General features: G+C 45.6%; 1 protein-coding gene across 1 annotated transcript in view; it reads left to right on the top strand.

The window, feature by feature from the left end:
• The window catches only part of DOCK1 (dedicator of cytokinesis 1), a 468,169-nt gene that overhangs the window by 40,510 nt on the left and 412,803 nt on the right, over window positions 1-14,856 (top strand). The window contains exons 7-12 of the mRNA XM_034663641.1: window positions 2,477-2,612; window positions 3,479-3,636; window positions 5,054-5,135; window positions 5,539-5,674; window positions 8,893-8,965; window positions 12,007-12,149. Coding sequence (XP_034519532.1) covers window positions 2,477-2,612; window positions 3,479-3,636; window positions 5,054-5,135; window positions 5,539-5,674; window positions 8,893-8,965; window positions 12,007-12,149 — 728 coding nt within the window. The remainder of the gene's footprint in view (window positions 1-2,476; window positions 2,613-3,478; window positions 3,637-5,053; window positions 5,136-5,538; window positions 5,675-8,892; window positions 8,966-12,006; window positions 12,150-14,856) is intronic.

A 14,856-nucleotide genomic window follows, 5' to 3' on the forward strand; every position in this document is an offset into this window, starting at 1 on the left:
GTTTATAAAAACAACATTATTAGTTAGATGTAGTATTTGGACTAAGAAGGCTACAGAAGAAGGTGTCTCCCTCTCTCCCCTCCCAAAAGTCAGAGACTTCTGTGTGTAGGATAGTAGATATTGTTGCAGGGAAACCCATTTCATGAGGACCTGCTTAAAAAAAACCCAAACTTTTGGAGCTTTGATTCTGTTTTCTCTTGGAGTATTGTATTTTATACTTACGTTCAGAAGCCACCTGCTTAATTCGGCTGTGGGAAGCAACCAAAGTACATTATGTCATGGAACAATCTAGTTAAGAAAGGAAGTGTTTCAAAACATAATTTACTGCTTTGACCGGAAATACAGTCTTTAACAGGACAGTTTTTTGCCCTCTTGCTCTGCTGAGATCTGCCTTCATGGTGGAAGCTCACTGTGGATTCAGAGGCACGTGAGCACTGGTTGCTGAGAAAAATGCAGAATGGTTGGTGCGAAGACCCCTGACAGGCCCCTTCTTGTACCATTTTCCATGTGGCATTCTGGAAAGAGCATGGACTCTGCCATGAGAGGATTCTGGTTCAGAATCCAGGCTCTGGGTTCTTCTAGATGTTTCTCTGAGCTTAGGTTTCTTCTTTTGTGAAATGGGTGTGATCACCTGTCCTGGCAGGAGTGAGGGGAAGAGCACATGGCTGGATGTATGCAGCAGGCTGGTACATAGCCTGGGCCTCTGCTCCTCAGGGAACTTGATTCTATGTGGCCTGCAGGACCTCGGGCCCCTCCTCCTAAAGCCAGGTGCTTTGTAGATCATCTTACACCATCACTGGCTCTGCCTATGCAAGAAAGGATTCTCTCCCCACCTCATTAGCACTGACCCCGCCCACACCAGCACTGACCCCGCCCACACCAGCACTGACCCCGCCCACACCAGCACTGACTCCTCCCAGGAGCAGGTTCAGGGTTTGGATGAGTGGTAATATTTGGGAGAGGGGCTTTACCTCATTAGTGAAACATGTTACAGAGACAACTGATGAGAGCCTGAAAGCCTTTTTTTTTTTTTTTTAAATGTCTTTCTGTTCCTCTTGAGGCACCCCACAATCATTGCAACTACTGAGGCTGTTTTCATGCAGGGCGAAAAGCCTCTGACTATTTGTTTAAAAGCCTGTTTACCCCTATATTGCTGACAGACCCAGTTGTTTCTGCTTCATCATCAGTGGATTTGCTCAGTAGTCACAGGGAAAAACAAGGTCTTTGTGACTGCCTTCCAAATGGTGCAGCAGCCCAGCATATCTATCAGAGTGATCCTGCTTGACACGGTATCCCGTGTCCAGGTGTGTGACCTTCAGAGAAGAGAGGTCAGAGATGAGTTTGTCTGGTTGGAATCTTTATTACCAAGTCAACTTTGCTCTTAAAACTCTTTAAAGGCATTATTTCATTGAAATTTATCTTTCTTTCAACAGACTCTTTACATTGCTGTATAGTTAAAAAACAGAAAAACCCGAAAATTTCCTGCTTCTATAGACTTGTTAATCACAGGAAGAAAATCCCAAAGGCAAAGTATAAGGCATCTGTGGTTAAGATCTTCATATCTTATTAAAAAGAAAACCAAAACACATCACATAGCACAGTTCCTGGTTTCTTTCTTTACATAATGGTCTTTGTTTATTCTTTAAATAAAAATTGTGCTAAAAATCACTTAACAATTTTGTTGGATTTGGGAAAACAGAATGTTGCCAAAAAGACATTTCCAGATATAGATGGACAGATTTATTAGACAGATGCTGCTCGTGCTTTAAATTGGCTACTACATCTAGCCATCTGGCCAGAAAGTTGCTTAATGTTATTATGGATAACTTCCACATGTTTGGTGTCGAAACACAATAGAATGTCTTTATCAAAGATCTTCTGATGGGCTAATTTGGGGATTAGAACTGATTGTAGGGGCACCTGGGTGGCTCAGTCATTAAGTGTCTGCCTTCAGCTCAGGGCGTGATCCCAGGGTCCTGGGATCGAGCCCCACATCATGCTCCTCCGCTGGGAGCCTGCTTCTTCCTCTCCCACTCCCCCTGCTTGTGTTCCCTCTCTCGCTGGCTGTCTCTCTCTCTCTGACAAATAAATAAAATCTTTAAAAAAAAAAAAAAAAAAAACTTACCAAAATAGAATGGTGGGTTTGCCTCCCCTCCAGCTCTTCCTCCCTCTTCTCCCCAGCTCAGTGATGATGTTACAACCACCAGTTTTAAGTATTTGGGCACGCGGGTTTGTAAATCATTGTGTATATGTGTGTGTGTGTGTGTGTGTATGTATTATATATTATATATGCATGTATGTACACTCTATCTCTCTATACATGCTATATATATATATATATACACACACCCCTCCCCCAAATATATGTAGCAGGTGTGTGCTCTAAACTGTCCATGCTGTTCACATAGTAGTTAGTAATGCACACTTCAAAGCCCTTGGTTTGTGTCCATGAAGTTCTGAATCCTTCTTGTTCTAGAATTCTTGATCTGGACTTGGTGGTGAGAGATGAAGATGGGAACATTTTGGATCCAGAGCTAACTAGCACGATTAGTCTCTTCAGAGCTCATGAAATAGCTTCCAAGCAAGTGGAGGAAAGATTGCAAGAAGAAAAGGTAAGTTCTGCTCTCTGTCATGTGCCATTTACGTTTAGACTATCTTTCCTCAGTAACTGCTTTCAACACTAATAAACCGCCAGTAAGGCCCAGAATTTGCACTAGAAAACCCCCCAAAAGCACAACTGAACCATGTATTTCATACAGCAATGAATGGAAAGGAGCCCAGTGTCAAAAACGTGCTGCCGATGACCGGAAAGGATTTCATCCTTTTGTGGGGGAGGGTTGTACAGCACCTGCTTCATCTTAGGGGTCAGGGTCTTAGTGACATTGCCTTGTGTTCTCATGTCATGGGGAACAATACTTGATGCTGCATTTCCTCTTTGATAGGAGCCCATGGAGTGACATATTCTAAGCTTGATGAGGGCAGAGAACACACGTCTTACTGGTCTTTTTCATCTTCGCTGGTCCTCAATGGGATCTTCTATATAGCGGATATTTAGAAATCAATTGATTGAGTCAGCCATTCATTCAGCAAGTCTTTATTGAGCACCTGCTGTGTGCCACCTACCGAGGGCATAACGATAAATAAGAAATGTCCTCGGAGGATTTAGCTTAATGGAGAAACAAAAATTAAGCAATATGCGTGTAAACGCCATTGTGATTGTTTGAGTAGACACTCGAGTATCTGAAGACAGGACTCAGTACAAACTCTTATGGGATTTTGACCTTTGCAGAGGGTGTAGTTACTTTCATTTGGGTGCGTGCATATGTTGAGAACTTGACCTGGGACAAAGAAGTGACTTGTGGCTTTGTTGGGTGATGCCAACTGGTTGCACAGTTTCCTCTTCTGTCGAGAATAAAGAAAGTGAGGGTTCGTGGTGAGTATTGCTAATGTCAACTTTCTATTTTATTTCTACTTACAGTCCCAAAAGCAGAACATAGATATTAACAGACAAGCAAAGTTTGCCGCCACCCCTTCTCTGGCCTTGTTTGTCAACCTCAAAAATGTGGTTTGTAAAATCGGAGAAGATGCTGAAGTGCTCATGTCTCTTTATGACCCCGGGGAGTCCAAATTCATCAGGTCAGTGACGCTTCCCTGCTGCTGCCTTTCCTCTCCGGTTAGCGTTAGGCAAATGGCCCTGGAACCACCACAGATCTTGCTCTCACGGAGAGCAGTGGGTGGTCAGCTGGCCAGTCTTTCCCCAGCAGCTGAACCCAGTGCTGTTTTGGGACCGTGTGATGGCAGGGCTTGGGCTCTGGGCCAGCATCCACCTTCTTCTTTCTTGCATGCACGTGGATATGTGAATGTAGAGTTTTTGTCTTGTAATGTTTCAAGGACCTGGCAACTAAAGATTGAAGTAATTGTTTCCAGGGTCGTCTTCATAGGGTTTTATGTTTCCAGACCCACAAGTAGTAAGCACTCTTGTCTTAATCTTGCTTTTTCAAACTTTGTTTGTTGTCAGTGTTATTTTTGGACCTTTGGCCTGTTGTTATTTCTGCAACACGATTGGCTGGAAGGTAGTGTCTAAACCAGTGCCTGCTACGTAAAGGCTCTCACTTAATATTTGTTGAACAAAATATTATAAATCTTGTCTCTGCCATTCCTGTCATTTGTAATGTGGTCTCTTTCCTCGTTCTTGCTTTTGTGTCTCATATAACTTTCTCTTTGTCTGTAAGGAAAAATTATGGTTTCAATTATGTGTGAAGTGTGTATTTGTGTGTGCATGCATTTAAAACCGAAACGTCCTCGTTTATATTATTCAAAGTTTTTTTTTTTTTTAGAGAGAGAGGACGCGTACATGCGTGTGAGGGTGGGGGAGGGCAGAGAGAGAGAGAGAGAGAGAGAGAGAATCTTAAACAGACTCTACTCTCTGCACGGAGCCTGATGCCTGGACTTGATATCATGACCTTGAGATCTTGACCTAAGCCAAAACCAAGAGTCAGATGTTTAACACACTGAGCCACCCAGGTGCCCCTGTATTATTCAAAAATTTAAAACTTAGTATGTGACAGAAAACAGAACAAATGAATGAATTTCATCCTCATTTCTGATATGGACTTCATTTCTTCCTCTTAGGATTCAATTTGTGTATTTGGCGTATTCAGTTGTTATCGGCTGTGAAATAGACGTGTGGTATTTCTTTTATACTATAAATGAATGAGTGGTGAATTTTAGACTATAGTCAATCTAAATAAACCAGTAATGCTTTTAAAATAATAAACTCTGAAATGACATTTGCAAACAGTTCCACTGCAGTTGTAACCCTAGACAAAACCCTAGGTTTTGTACTGACTGTTCTCGACTGTTACCTTGTGTGGGAGATTACTTTCATGTTAATGGAAGAGCAGCTCTATGTGGCTTGGCTGACATTTCTGAACTCATATGGTTGCCTGCATCGTGGACCTCCATGCTGGTAATCATAAATCAATGTGAGTGTCTGTTTAGTGCCCTGTTGTATTTGGGAAATGAATTTGCTTTCATTTCTTTTGTTTTCAAGTGAAAACTACCTGGTTCGCTGGTCAAGTTCAGGATTGCCTAAAGATATAGACAGATTACATAATTTGCGAGCTGTCTTTACTGTAAGTATACCCAAAGAAGTTCATTTGAATCATCCTCCATCCTAATGATTATTATCCCTCTGACTTTTCTCCCCGCTAGAGCATGGATCCTTGGGATGCCTGTAATCCATGGGAATTCAGTAATAATAAAACACTTTCCCAGAACTGTTTTGAGTCTCTAGCTTCGCTTCGAATCCCCAGGATGGAGATTTACCCCAGCACTCTCTTAAACTTGTATCTGAAGTTCCCTTCACATTAATGGACTGTTGTTATTCAGTTCCTTTTTGTTATGTGAATAACTTATTAAAATGCTAAAAACTGGTCCAAGAAGAGAGTCTCAATCCATCTTGTTACTGTCTATTTCAATTGAACCTGCATTGAGTCATGGTTCTCCAAAATAATTTATGGAAATTTATATTTCCAGGACCTCGGAAGCAAAGACCTGAAAAGGGACAAAATCAGTTTTGTTTGTCAAATCGTTCGAGTGGGTCGCATGGAGCTCAGAGACAACAACACCAGGAAACTGACCTCGGGCTTGCGGCGGCCTTTCGGAGTGGCCGGTAATGCGTTCCTCTCCTTTTCCTGAGTGTTTCAAGACCGTCATGTTCATTCTGAATAGAAGCTGCTGCTGAACACTGGACAGCGGGCTGCTTTGATTTATAAGCTCTTCTGTTAGGGGAAAAAAATCTCTTCGTCCTTTTCTGTGTGGTTTCTGCGGACGCACAGCTGAGGATGCTTCGGTCTGCAAGTTTCAGATGTAAATCATGTATTTGGTTTTCAAGCAGATCACATCTCCTGAGGGAGACCCTGACCCTCATTCTCAGCCTGGAGGAAAGCCAGCCTCTGGACGTTTTCAGGGTTTCTGGACCTGGTGATTGATTGATATAGGAGTAAACTGGCACTGAATAGTCAAAGTGATGAAGAGGTGGAGGGAGAATGGACCATGAGGAGGACACGGTTATGTTGAAATAGGTGCTGTCTGTCCTCCATATTTGTGTTCTGTTATTTTGGTGACAGCTCAAAAAAAGGGAGAGATTAGTCATATCTGCTGGGGGAAGGTGAAGGAGTCCCCCCAGTCTGCAGGGGGAAGGTGAGAGTGTGCCTCCAGTCTGCCAGGGGAAGGTGAAGGTGTCCCCCCAGTCTGCAGGGGGAAGGTGAAGGTGTCCCCATACTGCTGGGGAAGGTGAAGATGTCCCCCTAGCCTGTTGGGGAAAGGTGAAGATGCCCCCCCAGTCTGCTGGGGGAAGGTGATGGTGAAGGTGTCCCCCTCGTCTGCTGGGGGAAGGTGAAGGAAGCTACATGTTTTTGGTGCAGAAGGTAAATATTTTAATGCAGTGATTCTCGACCCTAACTGTACATGAGAACGGTTTGGGGAACTATTAAAAAATGTATTCTTGCCCAGGTCCCACAGCCTGCCAATTAAATTAGAATTGCTGCTTTAAGCAACATCAACCTGTGAGCCACTATGGGCCGTGCGGCGCCTGGTGGGGCGCTGCCCTCAGACTGCCTTTCCTCCTTGTGTTACACGTAGTGTTGAGCACAGCCAGTGGGGCTGTCCCAAGGTAGTGTGTGCCTCCAGTCTACTCAGGACAGCCTCCCACCTGCTGTTCCCTTTGTGGTTCGGAAAGGACACTTCTCCGGAGGTTGATCACCTGTTTGGTAACCACTTCTGTCCGTTCTGGTGCAATTCCAGTTCCCACATAGGAACCTAATTTTGAGTTTTTATCCGGAATAACTTCCGCCTGTTTGTGTCAAGAGAGCCCAGGTGAACAGTGTGTTCTCAACCTTCTATGGAAAATATTATGTCACATTTCTCTTTTAATATAGTATAATAGCGGGGATATAAAAATTATGAAAAAACAAAAGCATCATTAAAACATACGTCATTCTTAATTCCGTGTAGCCGGGCTTGTGCCCAAGTCACAACCAGAGCAGGAACTTCCTTGGCACGGGCCAGCGTGCTGACGAACAGCCATGGGGGAGACTCCCTGCGCATGCTGCCTTCATTGTCATGCCTTCACCTCCTGGGCTTGGGAGAGGGGCCCTGGAGGGGCTGTCACTTCCAGGACGTAGAGGACGAGGGCTGCGTTCTCCTGACTGGGGCTGGGATGCGCTTTGCAGTCCTTGCTCCCTCGCTGCCTTCCTGTGAGCCTTGGCTGGGCTCCTCGTGTGTTCCCAGGGCCAGATACCGGGGCTGTATGACCAGGGAGACACACTCAACTGGCGGGACCAGCCCCACGACGGAGGAGAGATGTGTGCAGACACACAGGCAGGCTGTCCATTGTGGACTGCGGGCGGCAGGGGGTGTCCGAGGCTCAGACTCCCCTTGCCGTGGCCCAGAGCCACGTGGTTGTGACTTGGTGGTCGAAGTGTGGTCTCGGGCATGGGAGCAGCATCACAGTGGGTGCATCGAGTGCCGCTCAGTGGCCTCCAAGAGGGCTTACAGCTGGGGGCATCTTCTAGAAGTTGGAGACTGCAGTCCGGGCCATACATTTCAGAGCACCCACCACTGGAAGTTCCAATTCACTTGTGATTCTTTGACCTGCATCTCTAAACCCACGCACAGGCTCTTTGCTCTGTGACGAGCACTGGCTTCGCGGAGTGTGCGGGGCCGTGTTCTCCCTCGGGACACACTCAGGAGGCTCAGGAGGCCCCGTGGGCTCCACCGAACCAGCCAGGAGGTGGCATGGCGTCTCTTCTGGTCCTACAGAGTCCTCCCCCTTTTTTGAGGGGGGCAGGTGAAATGGAAATTGTCCATATTTTCAGTATATGACCGTGGTCACCAAGGAAGGCACCACGAGGAGAGAAGCAGGCATGCTGCTCAGCTCTCTTCGGTCAAGGCTGGTGATCGAGCAGAGAGAGAGCGAGTGTCCAGGGCTCTTCAGTCTCCGGCTACGTTGGTCAGAGCTTGAGCATTGGAGATTTTCTGGCTCTCTGACTTTGGGCAAGGTCATTCGATTGTGTCCAGGGGCCTGAATTTTCTCAATTGTGTAGCAAGTGCTTGTCGGTTGTGCCCCTTGAAAGAGCTTCCACAGTTGCCGGCACAGGGTGGGTGGGTGGCTGGCAGCCACGTTACTGTTGTGACGTCACTTGGGTGAATGCGAGAACGTACGGATGCCCCAGAGCCGCACCAACGGGTGTGGTCGGCCCTGGCCACACCCGGCTATTACATAAATGAAGGAAATCAGAGGAAAATTGGGTTCACCAGCACGTTTCAAGTGCTCGTGGTTCCAGAACATCTCTCATCACACAACATGCTGTGGGGCAGTGCGGCTCTAGAGTGTCCATTGCATCCTGGGCAGAGGAATTTATTTATTTATTTATTTTAAAAATTATTTGAAATTAAAAAAAAAAGATTTTATTTATTTGAGAGAGAGTGGGAGAGAGAACACAAGCTGGGGGAGAGGCAGGCAGAGGGAGAAGGGGAGGCAGACTCCCTGCTGAGCAGGGAGCCCGAAGAGGGGCTGGATCCCAGGACCCTGGGATCCTGACCGGAGCTGAAGGCAGACGCTTAACTGACTGAGCCCCCCAGGCGCCCCTAGGCAAAGGAATTTACTAAACGGAATGCTGCCGTTTGAACCGCACTCCCATGTGGGCCATCGTTTTTAGAAACTTCATTTTTCTTTTGAACATGGAAATCTTTAAACTCAGATATAAAAAAAAAAAAAATGCCACCGTGTGGTTTATGCCGTTGTTTGTCAGAAGACAATCTGATGTTCCTGTTTGTTTGTTTTCTCTGATTGTAGCACTTAAAACAATGTTCTTCTCTTGTCCCCAGTGATGGACGTAACAGATATAATAAACGGAAAAGTAGATGACGAAGACAAGCAGCATTTCATCCCCTTTCAGCCGTAAGTACGCAGCCGTCGGAGCACTCAACCAGATAGAGCATGGAAACCGTGTGTTTGTAATAAGTTTATAAATTCAGCACAGATCGTCACTGTCGTCACTGCCGTAGTGCATGGCATTTTTGTGGCCCCAAGAAACGGGGGTGAAAGTTGCTTTATTGTCTTGCATGTGACTCAGGGGAGTCACCTTATCACACAGGACACGCAGAAATCTGCTTCTGGGAGCGTGCGTGTTTCTTCGCATCATTGATGTATTCTAGTAGCTATTCTCACATTCAAAATACAGTACTTTCCACTGTATCCTGGGAGGTTGCTCTCTTTAAAATAGAAAACCAAACAAAATAATGATGAATTCTTTATCATCAAAAGAGAAATAACGCTTGAAGCGAATAATCATGCGGCTGATTCTCTGTCTCTAGTTGCTTGGAGCGGACTGGGTCTGTGCCCGCCATGCTTAGGGTTTATCTAGTTCTGAAGCTAAGTGCATGGAGAGGTGCGGGAGGCTTGGAAAACATTTGGAGATTTGCTAAATTGATTCTCTGATTGGAAGGTAGATGCCGTGGAAGAGGTCGAAAGAATCGGTTATTTCCTTGGAGATGAAAGCGAGAGAGTACCTACATAATGGTCTGTGGCCACTTCACCAGGCACTTCTCCATCTCATACAGCCGTGGAGAAAAAGAAAGAGGGATTGGCGTGGTTTAGGTTAATCAGAAGAGACAGTTTCCTCCTGGGGGCGTGAAATCTTAGAAGAGGAGACCATAAGGCATGTTAGAATGACCTGTCAGAGCGCTCTGCCTTCTGCCTCTTCTCCTCATTTCTGGTTTTACTTAAGTGGTTCCGGGCTTGAAACAAATTTATTTTAGGAATTGCAGCTTGTGTTCAGGTGTTGGCTAAGGAGGCTTGGAGGCTGGTGATGCCTAGTGGGTAGCTGAAGAGTCTCTCTGGGGGTGAGGTGGGCAGGAGCTGTGAGCTTGGCTTCCCTCTGTACCACCCATTTTTGCATGAGGGATCCCCTCACTCAGCCCCCGGCTTGAGAACCACTTGTTCAGGATGGGATTAGAGTGGTTTTCTTTGCAGGCAGGTGATCTAGTCAGATAGCATCCTGAAGCACAGCTCAGTGGAAATTTTTGTAATCTTCCCAACATGAGAATAACAGAAAACCCTGCATTAACCAGCTTGAAATGGGTATTTCACCACATCCAGCTGGAGGTACAGGTTTTCTGTGGCTTCATTCTGTTAGAGTTGCCCTTCTGTCCAGTATGGTAACCTTCTGTCCAGTATGGTAACCACGAGCTACATGTGGCTCTTTAAATTAATGAAGATTAAATAAAATGCGATACCTAGTTCCTCAGTTACACTAGTCCCATTTATAGTGTTCAGTACCACAGGTAGGTGGTGGCTGCCATATTTGTCAGTGCAGATCTAGAACGTTCCCATTGTTGCACAGCATCCTGTTGGATAGAGCTGTCTTGGAATCACACTCAGTGAAGATAGTTACAAAGGGAGCACAGAATCTGGAAGTTTCCTCAGTAAACAAGTGAAACATCATCTTTGAACATGGGCAGATATTGAGGTAATAAATAAAATGTATCCTTACAAAATGATAATATTAAGTTGCTTCTTTTGCCCATGAGAAATAATGTAGCCCAGTGCTGTTTTGAATGCTGTTTTATATATTAGACCTCAGAGTTTCTTGATGCCCTAATGTACCACTGAGTTGAAATTACCTGTTGCCTGCTAGTATCTTCTGGGAAAAGTCAAGAAAAAATAAACAACTGTGGGTTATTGTTTGAAAAGTTAGGGGGGTTATTAGTTTTAGATCCACTAGTCTTAAGTTTCACTGGGACATGTTAGCAGCCGCCTGAGATAGTGTATTGCTGCCATCTTTTTCTGTCTTATAGCAAAACACCCATTTTAAGAAATATTATTACATGTTCAACTCTTACTGTAATTTGTGACTCCTTACTCCATTAAAAGAAGACTAATATACAGATTAATATTTCCGGTGTTTGAAACAAAAGAGCAGCATGATTTTAATAGCAAAATAAGCAATGAAACCAGTTCTTTGGGAAATGCCATGCTAATGAAACTGTTTTTTGCTCCATTAAAACTGATTTATTATATCACAGGATAAGTTTTAGGGAAGGAAACACAGAGTACATCTTTTTCTTTCTGTCTTTTTTAACTTGGTGAAGTTAATTAAAACAGTCCTCAGCTCTCTTGAGTAATGTGGGCTCACGTGATGAATAACACTTGTCCTTGTTCTGGAAATGATTTTAAACATTATGTACTTGACGTACATTTTCTTGCTCATTGTATATTGTGCTTTGCTGTGCCACGTGGTATTTCTCTTTGCACATGTTGCCTGTTTGTACTTATCTCTTGGTCCTAGTGTAGCTTCTATGAAAAACTCATGGTCCATGGGACCCCCAAGTGTTGATGGTTTACATTCATAATTGGGTCACAGTTTCACCTTCAGACATGGTAGTTATGTTCTCCAGAGACTGTGCCATTCTGCTCACACTTAATTATCTGAGGCCACATTGGGTGCACAGTCTGATGGAGGAGAGTCGTCACCACCCAAGTTCCCCAAGCAATTAAGTTGTAGGGATCTTTTTTTGGTCTTCATTTTGCTTTTCCCTTTGCACCACCTGCCCCTTGACCTATGCATGGTCAGGAATTATTGAAATTGAAGAAATGGATGTAAACATTCCTTGTGATTAAATGCTGCCCAACCACATTGTTTTCAGTTAAGTGCCCTTTTTCATTATCTGGTATAGATGGAGTGGAGGCTTGGTGCTTGTTTATTTCCTGGGGATAGGGTCGACCTCGTTTGCTTTACTTCTCTTGTGTGGTTCAGCATTTTCCTGATCAATGCTCTTCCCTGTCTCTCTTGTCACCTATCCTGTCCTTTGTCGTGCGTTGACTCATGATGACTCTCTCGCATTCGGTGACGATGATCTCTTGTGTTCCCTTGTTACCGTGACCTCTGGGTCTCTGTGCCCCTTTGTCTCCTGTGGTCTTGGTCGTCCCGTGCCCTCCAGGCTCGCGTTGGACGACGCCATTCGACACAAGCCGCTGAACATGTCATCCCGTTTTTCACCCAGGGTGGCAGGGGAGAATGACTTCCTTCAGACTGTTATAAACAAAGTCATTGCTGCCAAAGAAGTCAACCACAAGGGCCAGGGTATGTATTCTATTGTTTTATTGCTACAAATGTTCACTTATTACATGAACTTGGGATGCTATGTGGTTTGCATTTTAGTTTGATGATGGTGGTGATGGTGATGATGGTGTTGATGGTGATGATGGTGTTGATGGTGATGATGGTGGTGGTGGTGATGACGATGTTGGTGATGAGCATGGTGATGATGGTGATGATAAGGATGAAGATGGTGGTGGGGGTGACGAGAATGAGGATGATGGTGATGACGGTGATGGTGCTGATGGTGATGGTCGTGTGGGCAGTGTTGGATCATGACCCAAGGGTACAATGTGTGTACAGTGTATGAAGGTTTTCTTGCTGATCTCCCTTGTAAGCATTGCTGAGAGCCACCCCCCTGGTTGAGCGGGGGAAGGCTGAATGGGACGTGGGACACAATGAAATGTTTGCAAAGAGCCCGGAGTTGATGAGACTTGGAAGCAAGTCATTTGTTTGCCTTCTGGAGTCTTCTCCAGCCCTCCCCTCTCCTCCTAGCCATTTTCAAAAGAACTTGAAAGGTTTTACCAGAGAATACAGTCACTGTCCACCGGCCGTTACTTCATCTTTGCTGCTCAGAGAAACGTGGAGACACTTGACACAGCCCAGCCCCACGTGCACCCCTGACTCTCTCTTCTGCACCTGTGTCGCAAGCTCAGTCCCAGCACATGGGTTCCTGGGGCACCCCTTCCTCCCCCCAAGGCTGTAGCTTCGTTTTGGAGATGGATCTCTCTTCAGTTTTGTAATGGAAGGGATTTTTCCTCCTGACTCCATGTCTTGCACTCATCGTTTTTAATCCCACACTGACAGGTTTCCCAGCAGCTGACCTTCTGTTGGCAGAAGCAATGAATCAATCACCCTGGGCTGGTGACAGTTGGCACTCGGGCTGGCCAGGACCGCTGCCAGAAAACAGCTGTTTATGGAGGCCTGGCCTCCAGCTTGAGGGGAAGTCACCTTCAGAAGTTCTCCTACCTAAGGCTGCTCTTAGCACCAGTGGGAGAACCCACTCTTCAGTCCTTGGATAGATGCAAACTTATAAACTCAGTAGAGCTTAAGTGGATAGACCTCTTTCATTGTCTAGTTACCTTATGTCACTAGCCTTTTAAGAAACAATTCTCTTGACTCATTTCCCATTGTTATAAAGGAGAGTATGAATTGAGTCGAAGAGTGTTCTGGAGGAGTGAGAAGCCTTTGGCTTTCTTTGGTGTGAACCAGCCAGCCCCCTCCCTGGCAAAGAACAACAAAACAAAAACCCCAACTAAAGCATTAATGAACCTTAGCCTCTGTCTACAGAGCAGTTAAAGCTGACCCAGGACCCGCCTTCTCATCAATTACCAGCTCTGATTTGCACTTTAATTGAAAACCACAGGGAGATCCAATTAAAGCTGTGTTGATTGGAGCCGCCCTCAGACTGGGAGCATCAGTCCCCAGATCCCAGGCTCCTGCTGGATTGAGTTTCTCTTGCAGAGCCATCAGATTTTGAGAAACTTCCATCACAGAGTCACACAAGAGCAGTGGAGATGGGTGTCAGGCCAGCAGGAGGACCCACAGCCTGCCTCTTGTCAGGCTCACTGGTGTCGGGCTGCAAATCTGTGTCACCAGAGCTGATATCGGGTGGCCTAATTCCTTGAAGTCCAGGAGGAGGAGTGTTTTTAGTTCACAGTGAGAACTGAGAGACAAGAACATTGTTTTTTCGAGGGGACCACAGGTGCCTTCCTGAACTGAAGTGCCCCTGGGCAATTTTGCTGTTTTTTGTCCTTGAAGCTAAAGTGAACATTTCTCTGGGGCCCACTGGCAAGCCTGCTTCAGTGCATTCCAGGGAGACCTGAGAGAGAGGTGCGAGGCATGTGGGTTGGCCCTGTGGAGCTCCGTGTTGACCTCAGTGGTGACCCTGGCTCCCCCTGATGATGTCTGCATGCCCATCAGGCTGCGGGGAGGAGTGCAGGGCGGTGGGAGGAACCGGCAGGCCTGCAGTTTTCACAGAGAACCAGGGAGTTTCCCACGCTCGTCTGTTCTGAGTTCCTCTCTAGGCTTTGGCCCATTTTAGGTTGATGTCCACATGTTTATTTGTCACAATTGACATTTTTTATGTTTAGCCCAAATTATTCTGAACCCTGAACCCAGAGGTGCTGGGTGTTTAATGCGGACAGCGAGTCCTCAGACACCCCCGGACATCTGTTCCTATTGTTTGACATGGAATGTATGCTAATCTCTTTTGTTTTTAGCTACTCTGGTTAAGCAAAAGTCAACCTAAAATGCACTTTTTCTTTGAAAATTGGGCTCATTTTCTCCTTTGAGGAAAGTGTTTTAAACCCAATGTAATCAGGAGAGCTTAATCTCCGTGTTTAAATCATGTTATAACAAATTGAATTGTGTCATTAAGTTACTCGTTTATGAACCAAGATCGTTGAGCAAGCTGGTATTTGTGAGAAAGAAAAGGTGTTTGAAAGGCGGCAGGAGTTGAGAATGGTGTTATTAACATTTCTTTGCCTCTGACCTCTGTAAACCATCACCTCACTGTGTCCTGCAGGTCCTTGAAAAATGTCCTTGAGTCACATTCGTCCTGGGGACATTCATTCCTTTGGCAGGTTTTGGGACCTGAGTGAGATTTGAGAGCCCGTCGGCGGCACCCCGGTGTCCCCGGTACGGATCGCGTGCGTCCGTGTCACCTGCTATGACACGGGCTGGGTTTAGC

Source organism: Ailuropoda melanoleuca, chromosome 6 (assembly GCF_002007445.2).
Source record: "Ailuropoda melanoleuca isolate Jingjing chromosome 6, ASM200744v2, whole genome shotgun sequence".
Classification (NCBI taxonomy): domain Eukaryota; kingdom Metazoa; phylum Chordata; class Mammalia; order Carnivora; family Ursidae; genus Ailuropoda; species Ailuropoda melanoleuca.